Here is a 19,668-nt window from a genome sequence, read left to right as displayed (position 1 = left end):
ACTCTTTTAAATCTTCACATCTTAGCTGAAAATTTTCACACAACTCCCATAATTCTCTTCTCGTGTGCAAATTAATTTACTGTCACACAACAGGAAAACATAATAATAACATTGATGCTTTCTTCATAGAAGAGATTACAGTAAGTCTGATCAACTAAGCTGATCAACTAGGGGGACAGAGAACTGGAATCACATTCTAAACTGCTAATCAACTGCTAATTAATTAGATCTATAAGCCATGGCTACAAATATGCAGTGCAGAATCTGTACTCATTTGTAAATATTTACTTTTGGTGTTTGAATAAGCATTTCTTGCATCTTGTCTGTTTTTCCTCATGTGTAGAGAATAAAGTTTCTATTCTACTCTATGCTCACAGCAGCTAGGTGCTGTGTTAATATTTTATGACTATCTATGGATCATACATATACAATAATTATGTAAGAATTTCACAGCCCCAAGGTAAATTGATTTATAATACATAAATACATTGTTTTGCAAGAGCCAGAAAATAGAAAGAGAGTCAGAGGAAGAGCACACACACGCACATACACACGTGTGTATACAGAGCTATCTCAGCTGACCTGTACAAACCAGTCGATGGTGCAGCAGTTGACGAGCGAGGGGAACATGCGACAGCGGGACCTGAAGGCATCGCCCACAGGACTCATACACAGCACAATGTGAAGCTTCTCCCGCACACGAGAGATGAAGAACTGAAACACCTGCAGGCACAGGCGCGCGCACACACACACACATACACACACAATTCCATAATTTGATATACAGCACTGAACTATTTGATTCTCTTGTATTGGAGCTACTGGAGGTTTGGTCTCAGCAGGCGGATAACATTAGAGGCTGATGCTTTCTTACAGCTCACTTGGGGCACTGTCTTTAATTGACTGTTTTTGCCCTAGTCTATGGCTGTTTCGGCCTTTTGTGGATAGTGCAGTGAGAGTGTGTGTGTGTGTGTGTATAGGGGTGTGTGTGTGTGTGTGTGTGTGTGTGTGTGTTTTGTGTATGTGTTTTGTTTCTGAAGTGTTATGTAACACATTTAGACACAGCCACTGTGCCAGTTGGGTATCTGGAAATGGCCATAATGTGTATGTGTGTTCCCATGTGTGAAATTCTGTTTACATAACAAATTTTGTTTACAAAGTGAAGGTGCGGATAGGCTTTTTGTTTTTGTGCCAGGGTTAAGGTTAATTCTGCAAAAATTAAAACAAAAAACAAAGATTAAAAAGAAAAAAAAAGAGAGAACTTGATAATACCAGTATACACTCAATCATTTGCGCTGATAATCTACACAGACAATTTCAGTGTATTTGTTTGTTTGCCTGCACACGTAGACGATCATATGTGTATACTGTATGTGCATGTGTCACACACACTCCCTGAATGACATATGTTGTGTATGTGTGCGTGTCTGTGTGTACCTCATCTCTGTTACCCTCGTTGATGCCAGCCTCTTTGGCTTTGGGGCGGGTGGCGGCCAGTACCTGCTCCAGCTCATCCTTCTCAAACAGGTTGGGCACCTCACCAGAGTTCAGCATGTTGTTGATATCCTCCAAAAACTCTTCCACCACAATCTACAACACGCAGGTGACAGTGGGTGACTCATCTAAATATACTCTACCTAGTATTGTCAACATCTAATAACAAATAAAAACCCTCCCAAGCACTTGAGATGCTTGTTTGCTGTTACCTGAGTAAAGCTAAATTTCATTGATTGATCTACCCACTACCGAACACACACACAAACACATACACAGAAAAAAATATCACACAGCCAAGCCCTTTCTCTGCTCTATACCTGAGTATCAGTGAAGAGGAACACCATATCTTTGCCCTCCACCCCAGCCATCTTGTACAGCTTCCTCAAGTCTTCATGGAAGCTTTCGTAGTTGTAGCCCCGGCTCAGCTCGATCTGGAAGCAGCGGTAGCCACATATGTGGGCTGCTAGCCGTGTGAGTGACTGCTTGCCTGTACCTCCCACCCCCACCAGCAGGGCATTGCCTCTCTCCTGGCGGATCATACGGACGATCCTAGAGGACGATAGTGACAAGTGCAAAAACTTTAAAAACCTTTCTTTCTAGGCTCACAGGTTGGCCTAGTGGTTACAAGGACGTTCATAGGTCACAGATTCGATCCCTGCCACAGCCATGTGTCCCTGAGCAAGACACTGAAGCCCTACCTACTCACTTATAATAAGTCGCTTTGAAAAAGAGCATCAGCTAAATGCTTAATATCAATAATGTAATCGCTGCAGAAAAGCATTTTCATTATTTCACCACTGCTTCTACCTCTATTGTTTTGCTCATTATGCATTTTTTCCTTCCTGTAATGTTTTACTAGCTTTAAATGGTCTTGCTTTTAATGGAGCGTGTCGTAAATAAAACACATTCTTCTTATTTTTCCCCTTCTTGTTATTCCTTTATATTATTATTATAATTAAGGAACCTGTTTCTGTGGAGTAAGACAGCTTGATACACAAGTACAGATAAACAGATGGGCAAGACAACCAGATCCGGTAGACACATCAAAACTGATTATATATCACACTCATATTTCTAAACAAGTGACAGTTAAAAAGTTGCTGGGAGGCATGCACTTTTATCGTTCATTGATATAATTACAATCCTAGAGCAAGAATGACAGTGTCCTTTTCCAGATGTTCCATTTGGAAAAGCAATACTTCATATTTTGAATGGGTACGAGTGTAACTTCTTGACCAATGTCACTTTTACTAACATTCAAAATTGCTTCATCTTGCAGTTTGTACCACCTAGGGCTGACAGTCATTTACCACCAACTATGAAGTCACCCTACCGAAAATCTGGCTATTGGATGGTGCAAGTGTATGTTTGTGTGTGTGAGCACCTGGAGACGTGCTCTATGGCATCCTGGAAGAAGACCAGCTTGGTCTCCTTGGAGAAGGTCATGTTGTAATCATCCAGGTAGTCCTGGAGAACCGCCTGGATCTTCTCCATGTCTGTCAGATCCTCATACACGCGATCTGCTTTCTCTACCCCCACCTATAGGAATTATGGGATAGAGGGAGGGAGGAATGACGAAGTTCAGTATTGCTGTGTAAATGGAGAGATCAGATCTTCTCCATTGTTTTCTAGCCTTTGTGATGGGTAGATGGGACCTAACCTTGATGAAGTCTCCAAATATAATTGGCTTAGTCACAAAGTAGGCGGGTTCCAAGTTGAAGCCAAAATATTTGCCTGGAAGAGAGAGTCAGAGGGTCAAAGAACGGGACATTTCACAAAAGATAAAGATACACAATACAGGAAAGTGGGCAAAGACTGACTCAACAGCAAGGAAAATACCAGAATTTAAACAGTACGAGTACACAATTTGTGTTTGTGCATTTAGCAGAATGAGCCACCAGGGCATCCTGTATTGTGACAGTTCTTACTGGCCATCTCAGAGACGATGGTGTTGAAATAGGTCTTATCTTGGTTGTTGATGAGTCGGTCGTGGAACACCCGCTGACACTCGTGGCAGAAGAGACGGAAGATCTGGGTCTGGTCCCTCACTGTACTCGGCTCACACTGCAGCATGCCTGGACACCAAGAAAGGGGAGGGCAGATGGAGAGGGGGATGATGGAATGTATGGTTCGATGGACAGTTTAGTTTTGTTTTACTTCATTTGAACAGTGAAAACATACGTAAAACACTGGATGGAGGTCATGAAAAAAACAAGGAGCTCATTAAAAACATCTAATCTCAAAGAAAACAAAAGAAAAAACAAAACAGAATAACAACAAAAGCAATTGACAAGCTAAGACACATCTTGATTGGATAACGGAATCTCAATGACAACAGAAACATTGTGGGAAATGGTAGAATAACAATAAGAGATATAAAATGACAAAAAATAAAAAAATAAAAAATTGCCCTAATGCCAGAAATTACATCACAGGGAAAGGGACTGCGGTAATTGTTGTATGTGTGTGTGTGTGTGTGTGTGTGTGTGTGTGTGTGTGTGTGAGAGTGGAGGGGCGCGGTGGAGAGTATAGATGTATTTTCATATCAATGTTTTCGAAAATGTTGCACATTTATGTTGTTTACCTTGAGTAGACCGCTTTATTACTTTATGTTTTGTAGTGTTTTGTAGTCTTTTGTGATGCATTATGCAACACTAAATCCTAACATGGTCCCCGACGCAACCTGCCTAAATTAGACCCATGTAAAGATGATGGTTATGAATACATGAGAAGGGAAACAGAATGGAAGGAGAGGTTGCTTGGGGAGGGGCCATGTGAGGTCAACAATACTAGAAGATGGGAAGAGAGGGTGTCGGCTTATTCCCCTTCACCAACACTATGTATTGCTACTGGGCACTGTGTGTTAGAGTAATGCACTCTGGCGATGGTGAACAAGTAGCGTGTGGGAAGTAGTCGTAGTAGTCACTTCAGCTCAGCCCCCCTGCAGTGACGACGCCTGCTGGGTACAGGGATGGAAGGAGAGAGGGAAAGGGGGAAGAAGTGGTGATGGTAGATATAATTTGGGAGCTAGCGGCTGAGATAGAGCTCACAAATGTTGGTAATGTGGCTTAGAGAGATAAACTTTGGCAAATAAAAAATAGCTCTGCGCCACACTACGGAGGTACAAGGATTCCGGCGCTCTCTGCCTCTGCGGGCAAAGCCAAAGTTTAGTTTGTGCTGTTGGGGGAGAAAGACAGAGACTGTATGCCTGTGTTAGTTTGTAAGTGTGTGCTTGTGTGTGTGTGTGTGCTGACGTCTCACCCTGGACACACTTGGAGAGGTCGCGGAGATTGAAGACGTAGTGGGACTTGGCTGGAGTGGGCAGCAGATCGACGCTCATGCGGTGGTAGATCTCTACAGCCGCGTCCACGATCTGCCCCGCACAGTCCTTCACCGCCTGGGAAAACTCACTGAGGAAACCACACAGGATGGCCTGGAGCAAAGGGCGGGAAGGAAAAGAGATATGGATGGACATCGGGGATAGATTACAGACTGATTAAAGAACAATGAGGAGAAGGGAGGGAGGAGATGGAGAAAGGAGAAAGAGTGAGACAGAGAGAGAGACAGAGAGACAGGCAGAGAGAAGTGTGTTTGCTTATGTGTGAAAGTGTCTGTGAAGGCTGTTATGCAGGTGCAGGTGTTGGCAGTGGCAGTCTGAACAGTTTGAGCATTAGGGGGGTAGCGAACACCAGAGGCAAGTATCTTTCTAATGAAAACTCACACATCATTTTCAGTTGTTAGTCAAAATGAATACCAAGGCTCAGGGTGTATGACGCTTTTTGAGGTTGTGAACCGGAGGTGTGTGTGGATGTATGAGGGTGTGAGGTATCCTGAATTTGAATATATGAAGCTGTGATAGTGGAGGTGAGGGTCAAAACTCTACCGAGACTGCGCTCTTGTCTGTAGTGGAAACACTGCGATCAGCTAGAGCTGCCGGTCAGTCCTCTGTCCTACTGCTACTTGACCTATCGGCCGCCTTTGACACGGTTAACCACCAAATCCTCCTCTCCACACTCGCTGAGCTTGGCTCTCTGCTGGTTTGAGTCCTACCTCTCAGGGAGATCCTTTAGAGTGTCTTGGAGAGGGGAAGTGTCTAAATCCCACTGCTTGTCCACAGGGGTACCTCAAGGGTCAGTGCTTGGACCCCTTCTCTTTTCAATATACACCACCTCACTGGGTGCAGTGATCCGCTCACATGGCTTCTCATACCATTCATATGCTGACGATACCCAGCTCCTCCTGTTGTTCCCGCCAGACGACCCCACAGTCTCGGCGCGGATATCGGCATGCCTCGCCGATATCTCGGCTTGGATGAAGGAACACCACCTTCAGCTTAACTTGTCAAAGACTGAGCTCCTTGTCATCCCAGCCATTCCCTCTGTACAACAACAGATCAGTATCCAGCTCGAATCAACTCAGCTCATGCCCACAAAGTCTGCCAGAAACTTGGGTGTCGTGATTGATGACCAACTAACCTTCAAGGAGCATGTGGCTTCTGTTGCTCGATCATGCCGATTTGCTCTGTACAATATCAGGAAGATCAGACCCTACCTGTCTGAGCATGCAGCACAACTCCTGGTACAGGCTCTTGTAATATCACGCCTTGACTACTGCAACTCCTTACTGGCAGGGCTCCCGGCATGTACGTTCAAACCTCTGCAGATGATCCAGAACGCGGCGGCGCGTCTGGTCTTCAACCAGCCCATGTCACTCCGCTATTCATATCTCTCCACTGGCTCCCAGTTGCTGCCCGCATCAAGTTCAAGTCCTTGATGCTCACCTATAAAACAATAACCAAAATGGCTCCGACCTACCTGAACTCCCTCATTCAGGTCTATGCTCCCTCCCGCTCACTACGCTCTGCCAAGGAGCGGCACCTGATGCTGCCACCACAGCAAGGCCCTAAGTCTCTAGCCAGACTCTTCTCTTCTGTGGTTCCCCGGTGGTGGAACGAGTTACCAAACTCCATTCGATCTGCAGAGTCCCTCTCAATCCTTAAGAAAAGGCTAAAGACCCAGCTCTTTAGCGAATACCTTCTCACCTAATGGCCCGGGTAACCAAAAAAAATTAAATTTGCTTCTATGCACTCTATGCATTGCCTCATAGCACGGCCTTGTAGCACTGCCTCGTAGCACCTATGTCCTGTTGGACCAGAACTTAGCTTTATAGCACTTACTCTTGTTGCTCTCTCCTAACTAGAACCTTGCTTGTGTTGTATGAAAATCTCATGTGTAAGTCGCTTTGGATAAAAGCGTCTGCCAAATGTGAAATTGTAATTGTAATTGTAATTGTAAAACTGAAGATGTGATAGCAGAGATTATGTGGGAAAAAAAATGTATGGCAGGTACCCCTAATAGCATTACCTTCTTCTGGCAAACTGGCATCTAAAGACTCAATGGAAAAAATTGGAAAGGCAACACTAAAATCTCATCAAACAATATGCGCTCTGATGAAGGCTTGCATGCCATAACAGATTAGCCTCATGTTGGCTAAATAAAATAATGGTATAGCTGAGGTTAAGTCTTGTCATATTTTTGACAGCACGTATTTGGAGTGCTGCCATTCCCATGTTTTTCATGGATTTGCTAGGGGGCAAAGATTGTGTGTATGTGTGTGTATGTGTGTGTGTGTGTGTGTGTGTGTGTGTGTGTGTGTGTCTCCTGACATTGAAGATCTGTTTGAGGCTGTGTTCGGAGGGCGTGGGCAGACACAGCATGCTGAAGTGGCGGATGAATCGAGGGGTCACTGGGTTACGCCCCCCTCCTGGAGGAGCACAGGCAGCTACTATGGTCATGTCCTGGAGGAGGGGGTGGGGGGGTGGGGGAGTAGAAATAAGGAAGGGATTATTAAAAATTAAAAAAGGAGAGAGGTGAGAAGAGTAGAGATGAGCAACAGGGAGTCCCTTTCAATGGAGTCCATTTCAAACATCTCCTGCCGCCTTCTGCTACACTGATTTGGTCAATAAGAACTCAATAATTTAAACTTTCAGACTGCAGATCAATTTCTGACGTAGATAAATGTCATATCTAATATATTCATGCAAAGAAAAACATATTATACAATATAAACAAGGAAAACAGACTAAATAAAATACAATATTGGGCGTTTTAAATTCCTTTTTTTCCAACCACAGTGTATTTGTATGCTGTCTGCATATGTGTGGTGACCTTGTCTGTTTGTGTTCAGGTAGTAGTACATCACAGTATGTACTGAGCCATGGTTAATCGCATACTCAGACATGGTTGTCTATCGGTCTGACGCCTATGTCTAACTCCAGCACTACACACACACACACACACTCAATTAAAGCAAACAATTCAGTGATATCACATGCATACCACATACACATACCGCAATCGTTATTGTGTGTATGTGTGTGTGTGTGTGTGTGCGTGTGTGTGTGATTGTGTAGCACAAGTTAAATATGACAAACATATCAGTGTATAATACAAATATGGTACCTCAGTGCCTGCGAATTGTCCACGAGTATATAATATTAACAAGCATACACACACACACGCAAACACACACACACAGGCACACAAGATAAATGGGTTTCTTATATGAATGGACAAGCTTCGTTAAAAGTCCAACTGGAAAACCAATTAAAAGTTGATGCTGACTGTGCTGCTGTTACAAAGGAACTAAAGAGCTAAACCTACACTTTTACACTTAACAGAAAACAATCTAGCCTTAAATGCTCCGTCTCAGACAGCTGCCCTGACTGAATACTGAGTGTGTTTACTAGGCTGTTTGCAGATGCACAAGAGTAACACATGCTACATAGCATTGCAGTATACAAAGCAACCAGCTGTCCGCTGAACTAAAATAAAACAGCCAAGTCAGCTCTCTGCCTCATATCATATACAGTATATAGTGTAATGTAAGCATCTGTGCGCATGTCTGACAATATATTTGCACATTTCGCTTGTGCGCTTCCAGTGGCATGGCCCTGCTGACGACATGCAGTATGAACTGGCTCTTGATTGTTTTTATTTATTAACAAATACATTTAACATTTTTATGCCAAGTGAATGTGTGAAAAAAGCACTGCTTGAATGCCTGAGACAGATTTCATGTTGCATTGTATCTCATCACGCCATGTCAACTTATCTCATCTTATTTGTGTAATTGTGCACCTGGATCTCCTTCCAGAAGAACTTCTCTCTGTCATAGAAGCCAGAAAAGTCCTGGAACTGCCGCATAAGCTCTATAGGGGGCTGAGAGCCATAGCTGTCCAGCTTGGGCATGTTCAGATCATCCACAAAGATCACTATCTTCTTATTACCAGGGGCACCTACAGGGGGGGAGAATGAGAGGGATGAAGAGAGAGGAACAGATGGACAGGGAGGAAAAGATTAGCAAGTGTAAGGATGGATGGATGGATGGATAGATGGATGGAGGGAAGGAAGATGGGGAGAGTGGGTACGATGGTGAAGGGGGGATGACATGTAAATGGATTGAAGAAGGGAAGAGGTGAAGAGATGGATGGGGATAAAGGACAAAGACAGCTACATGGATGGATGAATGGATGGAAGGATGGATGGAATAATGGATGGAGGAAGAGATATAAGTGGGGAAGTGAAGGACAAATGCATGGACAGGTTGATGAAAGGGTGGCCAGATAAGATGAAAAGCTGTCTGGTTAAATTACTGGGTTTGCAGTCATACTGTGCCTTTTGCTCCTACCCAGAATGTTTTTCCTCTTTTTCTCAAGTTTAGACTCGATCATCTCCTGTGTGCGTGCTGAGGAGGTCTGGGCAGAGAAGTTGATGTAGACTGGGAGGTAGCCTGCCTCCTCCTGGATACTGTTTAGCAGGCCTCGAGCCACTACTGACTGCATGGGACAGACAGACACATGGCACTCTGGTACTGACTTTGACACCCATCAAAAGCACAATACCAAAAGTTTAATTTCTTACAAATTTTTTTTCAATAATTGCCTAAGCTCTCCCTGCCGCCATCTTAAATACACCAGTGTGTGTTTGTCTGACTGTATATGTGAATGCCTACCTTCCCCACTCCAGTGATGCCAGTGAAGAGTACAGAGCGTCGCACAGATAGCAGTTTCTCCATTAGGTAGCCATAGCGTACAGTGTCAGTGGTGGGAACCAGCATCTCAAAGAAGGGAAGCTCCTTGTTGTATTTAAACGAAGGGATTATCTTCTCCCATGGCTCCAGACGCTTGTTGTTGAAGTTCATGTACACACTCCACAGGGAGCCACAACTCGGCAGCTACATAACACATATGCATGCACACATGAATTGACATTCATGCAAACACACACACATGCGCACACACAGACATTTAAAGCAAAACGAATGTGATGCGATATACACAAATGCATGCACACATGCCTTCCTTTCACTGTATGTCATTAGCGATAATGCAGTCCATCCCTAGGAACTTATTGCTGGTATTAAAGAACCAAAGTCTTTATGTTGCTGATAGTAGTTCCTATCATGGTGGTGCTTTGAAAGTCTGTGTTTTGTTTTCCCTATGGCATGTATGTGTATGCCATATTTGCTCCCCAGACTCCAAGTCCTGCTATTATCTGTGTGTGTGTGTGTGTGTGTGTGTGTGTGTGTGTGTGTGTGTGTGTGTGTATGTATGTGTATGTGTGTGTGTGTGTGTGTGTGTGTATGTGTGTGTGTGTGGGTGAGTGATGGGATTTCTGTGTGAGTTTGTATTCCTTCAAGCTTCACAGCTGGGAACTGGCACTGGCTTGATCTCACAGTAAACACACACACACACACAGAGCCAGATAACCAGATGCAGAAGCACAAACAAACGCAAATGTACACACATGTGTACACATACACTCTACCCTCCACATGTCCACACACACAGCAAGACAATATGTGAACACCTCATAGAGTAAAGCCTTGGTGGGTTGGTTGCTGTATAATCTATCCAGCGGGTGGAAAGCTCACAGGTGGGACTCAATGTTCTAGACAACACTCTGAAGCTTTTATAATATTCGCAGAATCAGAATCGAGTGTGTGCTTGTTTGCATGAGGGACGCTTGTATGTGCTTACTCCAATGTTTAATAGCTATGCATGTGCCCACTTTGCTTTTTCATTAGGTCTCATTCTTTCCTTCCATCCTTTCCCTTACTCTCTCACTCACACTCACACCTCCAGGTAAGTGAGTCATGTCCCTACCCTACTCTCTTCTGCCTCTCTCTGTCATTAACGTATTATCTCTATCATCCGCCACTAATACCGACCAAGACAAACGTCTCAAATAATTAACTTTAATATTTCCCGTTAGGCTTAAGGACTCATAATATTACCATTAGCCTCCACCTTCTGCCGTCTCTTTCTCTGTGCCTCATTCTTCACAAAAATAAAATATATCTTCCATTCTACAACCCTTCATTCATATTTCTCTAAAGCTGACAACATAGGATAATAATATGCAATGGGCTTTTATAACCTTGGCTCATTTGTTTATGTGATTTACCTTTCCAATTTGTTCCTTGTATCCCACTGAGCATATTACGAAAATGGACAATATGGATGCTCTTTCTTAATGTCTTTGACACAAGTGACTGATATAATTTCATGAAAAAAGAGTCAAGAATTCCCCTTTAGATTAACTGTGCTCCAATGTCTAGATATATCCAATGCCAAGGGCACTTTGATGCAATATATAAGCTAACCTTCAGGCTTCCTCACATACCTCACGCTAATACTAGGGAACGTCTTGGTAAATGGATTTGACCCTCAGTAGGGATGATGTATGAAATATGCCTTGGGTGGCAGAGAAGGCTTTGAACATAGTGATTCTGGACATGCTTAGAGTTGTGAGAGTGTGAGCACCTTAGAAGTATGTTGAGGCTACAGTATAGTGTGCGTTCTGAAAGCGTGTTGTGGGCGCAACAGTTACAGCTTCGTGGAACAACTGTGAAGTTTCTTCTTAATGTATGTCTGCAGTATAGAGCAAAAAGGTTTCTTCTTTTATGTGCATATTTGTATGTATGAAAAACTGTGTGGGTGTGTGTGTATATATACCTCAGTGTCATTGTTGGCTTCAACCTGCTCTCTGATGAAGCTGTCAAAGGCCTCCCAGTGAGAATTGGTCAGGTTGCCCCCTACCGCCCACAGGTAGCAAAATATGAAGGTCTGACACACCACACTGTTAAGGTTCTTGGAATCCTGACACACACACACACACACACACACACACACACACACACACACACACACACACACACACACACACACACACACACACACACACACACACACACACACACACACACAGACAGAAAAACAGGAAACAGCTCAATCACTGAGATGGCATACATTTTATAATAATATTGTCAAACCCAAAAAATTGTGCACATTTAAACTATGCCCTTGTGAGTTTGGTGAATATTTTATGTGTTTGTGGGGTCCCAACATCCATCATCTGGTCAGATATAAGGTACAGTATGTGACTGAGGTGTAATGTGTGGTGGTTGGCTTCAGCAGAGGTTCCTGCCATTGCCATTTGTCAGCAGACTTTGTCCCCAACAACAATTCAAAATCTTTTTGATTACAATGTTGAGCTATAGACCTCGTAAGTCCGACGCCCACATGCGCAAATATGGACTTCTGGTTCCATAGCACCTCTATGGGGAAAATGTATGGCGCAAACGAAAGGTATGTTACTGTGCCAAGGAGGAATACAAAGTTATATAGTTGTCATCGTCGTTATATCATGACTGTCACAGAACAAACTTCTCAGTCTGCTGCTGAGATGTTGAGAGTGAGAGAGGTGACGCAAATTATACTGTATGTACCAAAATGTGGCAGGGACGATGCATGTTCCCCATAGAGAAATCGCTATGGAACTGTAAGTCTGTAATTTGGGCATGTGGCCGTCAGACTCACGAGGTCTATACACGTGTCCTACTGTGGTCTGATTGGTGTCATTATGCCACATAGATCAGTTAGTACTAGTAACACACAAATGGACTAAGGTCATGGTTTTATTTACTGTTTAATGTACCATTTTGAGGTCGGGCCCTCCCTTGCCCAGCAGCAGTGCCTCCAGCAGGCAGCAGAGGGTAGTGACTTTACTGATGTCCACCTGGCCAATGGCCTGGGAACAGCGCTTCAACACAAACTGGAGGCCCTTCTCCACATACTGCTCAAACAGCTGCAGCAGGTATATACACACTGGGTCTGGCAGCTAGGGAGAGAGGGATGGGTTGAGGGAGAAAGGGATGGGGAAGTGCACAGAAGGATGGAGGCGGAGGGGGGAATTAGGTATTGACTGGAGACCTTTATCTGCATAATTGCTGAAGCAACCTGAACAGGTACACAAGCAATGGCAATGGGCTTGAGAGAGAGAGAGAGAGAGAGAGAGAGAGAGAGAGAGAGAGAGACTCCCTCAGCTAAAATAGCAGGGAAGAAATCAGTGGGAAGTTTCATTGAAACCTCTATACAAAGTTGTTGAGACGGTTGAAACCAAACAAACCAGACAAAGCAGAATACACCACAGAAACTAGGAGAAGAAATCCCTTCCAAAAATAAACTTTGTCTTGAAAGAGACCTGCTCAAAGTAGCACAATAGAATGAAATACTCAGAGGTGGGAGGAGAAAGGTGGGGAGAAAACAGGAGGAGACAAAAACAGGGGATACAACAGAGCCCACATAAGCACAGATCAAAGATCGAAAGAACTATGCAGGCCTTGTCAACAAACGGCAGAGCCTCAGCCATTTACTGTAGATATGCAGAGGCAGAGAGAGAGCGAGCTAGTTGAAAGAGATGGCCCACACTCTCATTGTGATGTAAGGTCACCCTAAAAAGCTCAGGGCTAATGTTCCAAGCAATCAACTTTGATGTGATATGTTGTTATCAGTGTTTATGCTGACACTGATGTTCTGCTGCTTAGAATGCCCTAACAGGCACACCACACCATTCATGTGCCAATGCGTGCACACACACACACACAGACACATATGCACCCACACACACACAGAATATGAGAGCAATGGAAAGGACAGATGAAATGGTAGTAGTCAGCGATCTAAAGGATGGGGAAGTGTGTTTGATGCTTGACTCATGCCCACAGCTTGGAATGTGATCATGAAGACATGGCTATGGACATGGCTATTACGACCTGATATAAAAAAAAAGAGATATAATCAACACAACAATAAACATACACAAACACTGATATGTGGAACCACATGTTAAAACTGCAAGTTAATCTGAAAGCATAAAATTTGTAATTATATAAACATACATATAATGCTGTGAGAGCTGTTATCTGCCGAGCCTAAAGGACAAACCTCTATTACAATGAATATGCCTTCAGCCACTTTCAAAAGCATATTTTGATCTTTCCAGCCTGTATATTGTATGTTGAAAAAAAATGATATGATTATAATAATTATAGCAATGTGTATTACCTTGTCTCCCAGGCCACTGATCCATGTTTGGACGTAGGGCATCCACTTGAGCTCATCTGGGTCGATGTAGACCATCCCACAGCGACTGACTGTGGCTGGGGATGCCACCGCCAAGTCCTGGACCTGAGAGACACAAGGTTACAGACGATGCATAATTTCATCCAGGCAATCTAATTGGTCAAACACGCATTCCGACTGTGCTGATATTGCTTTATTGGTTAATCTGCCAACTGTAGTGGTTACCGGGGAGCCAGTTAGCAATCTTTTTTGTGTTGTCCATTTTTTAAATTCTTCTGTATGTTAACTACATTAAAGAAAACGTTTCAGTCAGTAGGCATCTGTTGGTAACCGTATATAAAACCTGTAACGCCCTTGATGACTTTCTTTACTGTGATCATTGGTACTTGGTACTGCATGACCATTGTACCCACAATCACAGAATAGAATGGTCTCTATGGTATTACAGCAATAATATAGAATAGCTTAAGTGATCTAGCTGTAGAAAATGGAACTATGTGAACACGTAGACCGATCTATCCAGCATGCCTTAGTGTGTCATCCCTAGCTGAAGTTGCACATGTGACCCTATTTCAATTTTCAAGGTAGCATGAATTTATGCAGTTCATTTTTAAGTGCATATGCGATTATGCAGTTAGACAGACAGCATCAATCCTGTATTGAAAGCATTAGCCCTTTACCCTTGGACCCATATTTAACAAAGTTTTGAAAACGTTTGAAATGCTACCCATTAACCAGACAAAACATAACTGTCTCTTCTTCCTCACTCTCTAACCTCAAACACCATGTGTATGGACGGGGTGAGTTTGATTCGCTCGCTGTTGGCCAAACAGAGCATCTTGTTGTCGTCCAACACGGTGTTCATGTTCTCAATCCACAGGGCGTCTACCGGCCCATCGCTGATGATCCACTTATGGTCGTCACTGGTGTCATTGACCGCCGCACGTACGCTCAGTGCCATCAGGCCGTCCCGCCACTCCAGGGTCAGTGTGTTGACCTGAGGGGTAGAGGTTAGGGAGGTATCAGTGAGTGGAGAGAGAGACACACACAGAGAGAGAGAGAGAGAGAGAGAGAGAGAGAGAGAGAGAGAGAGAGAGAGAGAGAGAGAGAGAGAGAGAGAGAGAGAGAGAGAATGGTAGGTGCAGCAGCCACATGCAGAAGAAGCAGCCATCCATGCTTCCATCACCCATCCACCTACCTCTCCATAAAGCTCCCCCATTGTGACAGACTTTGGGTTGAGGACGTAGGATTTGACAGGCTGATAGAAGGGGTTGTTGGCCCCATGTCCTGTGCAGTGGAGGGTCTCCAGGGTGTCTGCCAGGATGGTGTAGACAGTGGTCTTTCCTCCACCTGTAGGCCCCACCAACATCACACCATGACGCACTATCATGGTCTCATACAGTTGGATCACCTGGTGGGAGAAAAGGGAGAGTGAAGGAGAGAAAGGAAGTGATATAAATAAGAGAGAAAGAGTGAGAGAAAATGTTCTGCACTGCAGCTTTGCTGAAAAATATCTCAACTAATATAATAGTTATAATATAACTAATAAGAAAAATAGACCTCCAAATAATAAAATGGGTTCAGAAATACAAGGTATATCACTGATAGCTGTTAAAGTGCATCCTATGTGTTCAAGTGCTTGTACTACTTTTATATAGGTTAATGCACAGGTTAATACACAAAAGTAAAGCATCTCTCTCCACTTGTACCTTGTTGGTCATGCTAGCCAGAGGCTGCAGGTTGCGCTTGACAAGAGACTCCAGGATGGTGGAGTGTAACACGCCATAGTCGTGCTCCGGGATACACACACCGGGGAACAGGTCTGAGAGGATACCACTGGAAGGAAAAAGATGTCACACACACCCACAGCCACCACAAAACAGTTGTTCTCACGTGTGACACTTTTTTGACTCCATTTGACCTTATCACTGCATTTCCTATTAGTAATCAAGTATAAAAATGCAATGTGATATTCCTTTCCATTATGTATGCATTTGGAGCACAAGAAATAAGTTCCAGCCTGAGAGTAATTTTAGTTCCTTACCAAAAACCTGGCAATGCAATGGTGCAAGAAGCACAAATGTGTGTATACTGTTTGTGAGTGTGTGTGTGTGTGTGTGTGTGTGTTTGTGCGTGGGTGCGTCTGACAGGCTCACCCAAACAGCACAGCGTCATCGGTGAGGAACTTGGGCAGGTTGGAGTCCCTCAGGGCTCTGATAAGGACCACATCCTCACTGAGGTCGGGGTTCTCTCTCTTTAGGGAGCTGATGACAGACACATCACTACTTAACACAGTATGGCCATTCATCAAGTAGCCTACTTTCAACCAAACAAACTGATTAGTCACAGAGGCGTTCCAACCACACTAATAATTTGCATAAAGCACGGCTAGCTGTGCTTTATTGGTAACCAAGGAGTTAGCTAGGGATCTCTCCTGCTTTATCCTTGTTTTATTTTTTCTTGCATGGTCAAACTATTTTGCACAAATGTTTTCAGTCAGCATACATGTTCATCATTATTACCAACTCAGCTGCACCTAATAACTATTGCTTCACCGTCATACTCATAATCTTGGAAAAGAACATCCTCTCAGGTATACTATATTAGAAAACATAGGACAGACATCTGATGCAGATGTCATTAAATAACATAAGATGGATATGATATAGACATACAAAGCAAATGCCAATGTCAGAAAAATGCAAAAGAAAAATTATAATCTAATGAAAAACTTGTTTAGTGTATGCAATCAAACCCAGTGGCAGGTTCATTCCATTGAAAAAAGTCATTAGAATGTGGGCTAATGAATGTGCCACTGGTGCAAAATAGACTCATTAAAAATACAGATGTAGTCAAGATAATATGCAGCTGGTGAGAGTTGAGGATTCAATACTGCGAAACCTGCTTTTCACAACAAGCTGGCTCGATTCTATCAAGAGTAAAAAACATTAGAGTCATTAGAGTAGGAGATAATGAATGTGTGCTTGGTGTGGAACAAGCAGACTCAGAGGTGCAATATCTAGGAAAGACAGACAATGAATCACAGGCCACTTACAACAGTCCCCAGAGCTTTAGCTAATAACCATTCTACATCAGTCAAAAGCATTACTTCCTTTACATATCATGTGGTCATATGGTCAAGAACATCCAATCAAATCCATATATGCACCTACGCAAACCAGGAAGAGTTGTGTTTTGCTGTATCCAAAGTTGTTCATTCCAAACCTTTTATTTTGTCTACCTTCTCTCTCCCTTCATCTCTTCAACCCAGCTAATTAGGTTTGATGATGATGTCCCAGTGACTGTTCTCTGATTTATTCATGAATAATAGAAGGAAGCACTGTCACTGTCACTGTCATTGACAACACCATATACATGGATGCACACATGCATGCATTGCCCACACAAACACATACAAGGCAGGGGAAATATGTGGGCCATTAGGTGGATTTACTTATTAGATGGCAAAAAAGATGTGCTGTGAGACAGAGAACCTTAGAGGAGATCACGCACACATATGCACACACACACACACACACACACACACACACAGGCCTTTACACAGTTACTACAGCTCTGCTCCAAAATGACAATCTGTCCAATTCACTCCTAAGGAGAAACTGTCATGTCCGCTTCTATTCAGCCTCAGGTGAATTCAACTGTTACTGTGACAGTTAACAGTTGAGCAGCAGCAACTGCAGCAGCTCTATGGGCACAGAGTAATGCCTATAATTCAGCTATAAGAGGACATGGGCATAGTTTAGGCTCACTATGCAAAACCCATAGAAAGTAACAGAGGGTGGATCAATATATTAATTAACTTCACCATCTATGCCAATAAACCCCAACACATACATTATAAAATAATAACGTCAGCTCTGTCAGTACACTAGGAGATGATCAATACATAAGTCTATATGTGGGGGGGGGGGGGGGGGGGAGAAGATGAGTGAGGAAATAAGAAAATCTAAAGACCCATACATTCTCTATTAATCTAAAAGTGATCTGAACGATGAAGGGCCATGTGCAGAACAGTGTGCATTTGGCTCAGTGAAGGAATTTCACGCAGATGGCACTCTTTGGAAAAGTGCTCATTTCCTTTTATCTGCCATAGTCACAGCGAGAAAGAATGGGGTCATTTCAGCAGTCAGAAGCACTTACCCTCTAATCTTAGCCTGAGTCATCACTGGTACAGAGTCTACAGCTTCCTGTACGCTTCCTACAGCCCCATCATCAAAATCTTTGTTGGATATGAGAGTTCTGCACCCAGCCAGATCATTTTATCCACTGAAGATTAGGGTTGCAAAATTCCGGGAATTTTCAAAGTTGGAAACTTTCCATGGGAATTCACGGGAATTCACGGGAATTTATGGGAATAAACGGGAATAAACCAGGAATTTACTAAATTGAAGGTATGCTCTTAATAGGGAACTTAAATATAGGGAAAATATATTTTAGCATAATCCTGACTAAAACAACCAGATATCATGCAAGTACAGTTGAATATCTATGCTATTCCTCAATCACATGCACACATAGCACACTGCTTACTGCAGGGCTATTGAGACCACGCCCCCTACATGCAACTCAACATTCATGTTTTTGTTCTTCAATGAAAGAATTGATTGTTCAATAAAATATTTAACACTTGATAAAGTTCTACTTACAAATAAATCTGTTTTAATTGTATTATTTTGGATGGATGTCTGCTTATAACAAAACAAATATTTATGCTTGGATATGATACCTTTCCATTAAATTACCCTCAATTCCCAGTTAATTCCCATAAATTCCCATTAATTCCCATTAATTCCCATAAATTCCCATAATTCCCATGGAAAGTTTCCAATTTGGAATATTTCCAAAATTCCCCAGCTTAACTTCCCATGGAAATTTACCGGAAACTTTCCGGAAATTTACCGGAAATTTTCCACCCCTTTGCAACCCTACTGAAGATGACTTGTTGCTCTGATGGACTCAAATATGACTGTGTGTGTGTGTGTGTGTGTGTGTGTGTGTGTGTGTGTGTGTGTGTCTCTGACCCAGCCATGACCAGGACAGACTTGACGGCCCTCATTCCAAAGTCGTAGTGGTCCTGCTGGGAGAGCTGCTCAGAGCACAGCTTGTACATCTGAGTCATCTTCCTAGCCAGGGTCTTACTGGACTCAAAACCCTCTGAGTACAGAATCACCTGGACGGAGGGAGGGAGGGGGAAGAGGAGAGGAGAGAAGAGGAGAGGAGAGGAGAAAAACAAGAGAATGAAAAATCATTAGCAGAGAAAATAAACAGGTGTACACATAAGGTTACACACACAGATAGCTTGTTACCTCGGCGATGAGCGCATAGTTTGGCACCATCATGGCTATGGGTCTGAAGAGAGCCTTGAGGTTGTCAGGTAGCTCGGTCCTGCCAGCGTATCCAGGGTTCATGGTGATGAAAGCGGCACATGACATCACCAGCTTGATCTCCCGGCCTTCAAACCTAAACCTGGACAGCTGTGTATGGGGTTACATAGGGTTAACTGAGAAATTATGAAAAATTGTGGTAGGTGTGTGTGTGTGTGTGTGTGTGTGTGTGTGTGTGTGTGTGTGTGTGTGTGTGTGTGTGTGTGTGTGTGTGTGTGAGAGAGAGAGAGAGAGAGAGAGAGAGAGAGAGAGAGAGAGAGAGAGAGAGAGCATGTGTGAGTAATTGCATACCTTAGCAGCTTTAGCATTTCGTATGGTAATGAGCTGCTGAGCGATGAC

General features: G+C 43.3%; 1 protein-coding gene across 1 annotated transcript in view; it reads right to left on the bottom strand.

Moving 5' to 3' along the window:
- The window catches only part of dnah6 (dynein, axonemal, heavy chain 6), a gene marked incomplete at its 5' end in the record, with an annotated part of 52,727 nt that extends 33,062 nt beyond the window's left edge, over window positions 1–19,665 (bottom strand). Inside the window, 21 exon segments of the mRNA XM_071529647.1 lie at window positions 583–723; window positions 1,438–1,590; window positions 1,815–2,046; window positions 2,882–3,036; window positions 3,158–3,231; window positions 3,426–3,572; window positions 4,759–4,930; window positions 7,163–7,294; window positions 8,637–8,794; window positions 9,187–9,334; window positions 9,511–9,732; window positions 11,516–11,659; window positions 12,498–12,680; window positions 13,907–14,029; window positions 14,700–14,921; window positions 15,123–15,335; window positions 15,634–15,760; window positions 16,081–16,188; window positions 18,967–19,115; window positions 19,252–19,419; window positions 19,621–19,665. Of these exon segments, the coding sequence (XP_071385748.1) occupies window positions 583–723; window positions 1,438–1,590; window positions 1,815–2,046; window positions 2,882–3,036; window positions 3,158–3,231; window positions 3,426–3,572; window positions 4,759–4,930; window positions 7,163–7,294; window positions 8,637–8,794; window positions 9,187–9,334; window positions 9,511–9,732; window positions 11,516–11,659; window positions 12,498–12,680; window positions 13,907–14,029; window positions 14,700–14,921; window positions 15,123–15,335; window positions 15,634–15,760; window positions 16,081–16,188; window positions 18,967–19,115; window positions 19,252–19,419; window positions 19,621–19,665 (3,216 nt within the window).
- Between the last annotated feature and the right edge of the window lie 3 nt (window positions 19,666–19,668).

The sequence above is a fragment of the Centroberyx affinis genome, unplaced genomic scaffold, assembly GCF_046629955.1.
Source record: "Centroberyx affinis isolate AG114_WGS23_722 - 3 ecotype Tasmania unplaced genomic scaffold, CSIRO-AGI_Caff_v1 ptg000127l_1, whole genome shotgun sequence".
In the NCBI taxonomy this organism is placed as follows: Eukaryota; Metazoa; Chordata; class Actinopteri; order Beryciformes; family Berycidae; genus Centroberyx; species Centroberyx affinis.
The sequence above is the reverse complement of the archived record's forward strand: the minus strand, read 5'-3'. Positions and strand labels throughout refer to the sequence as shown.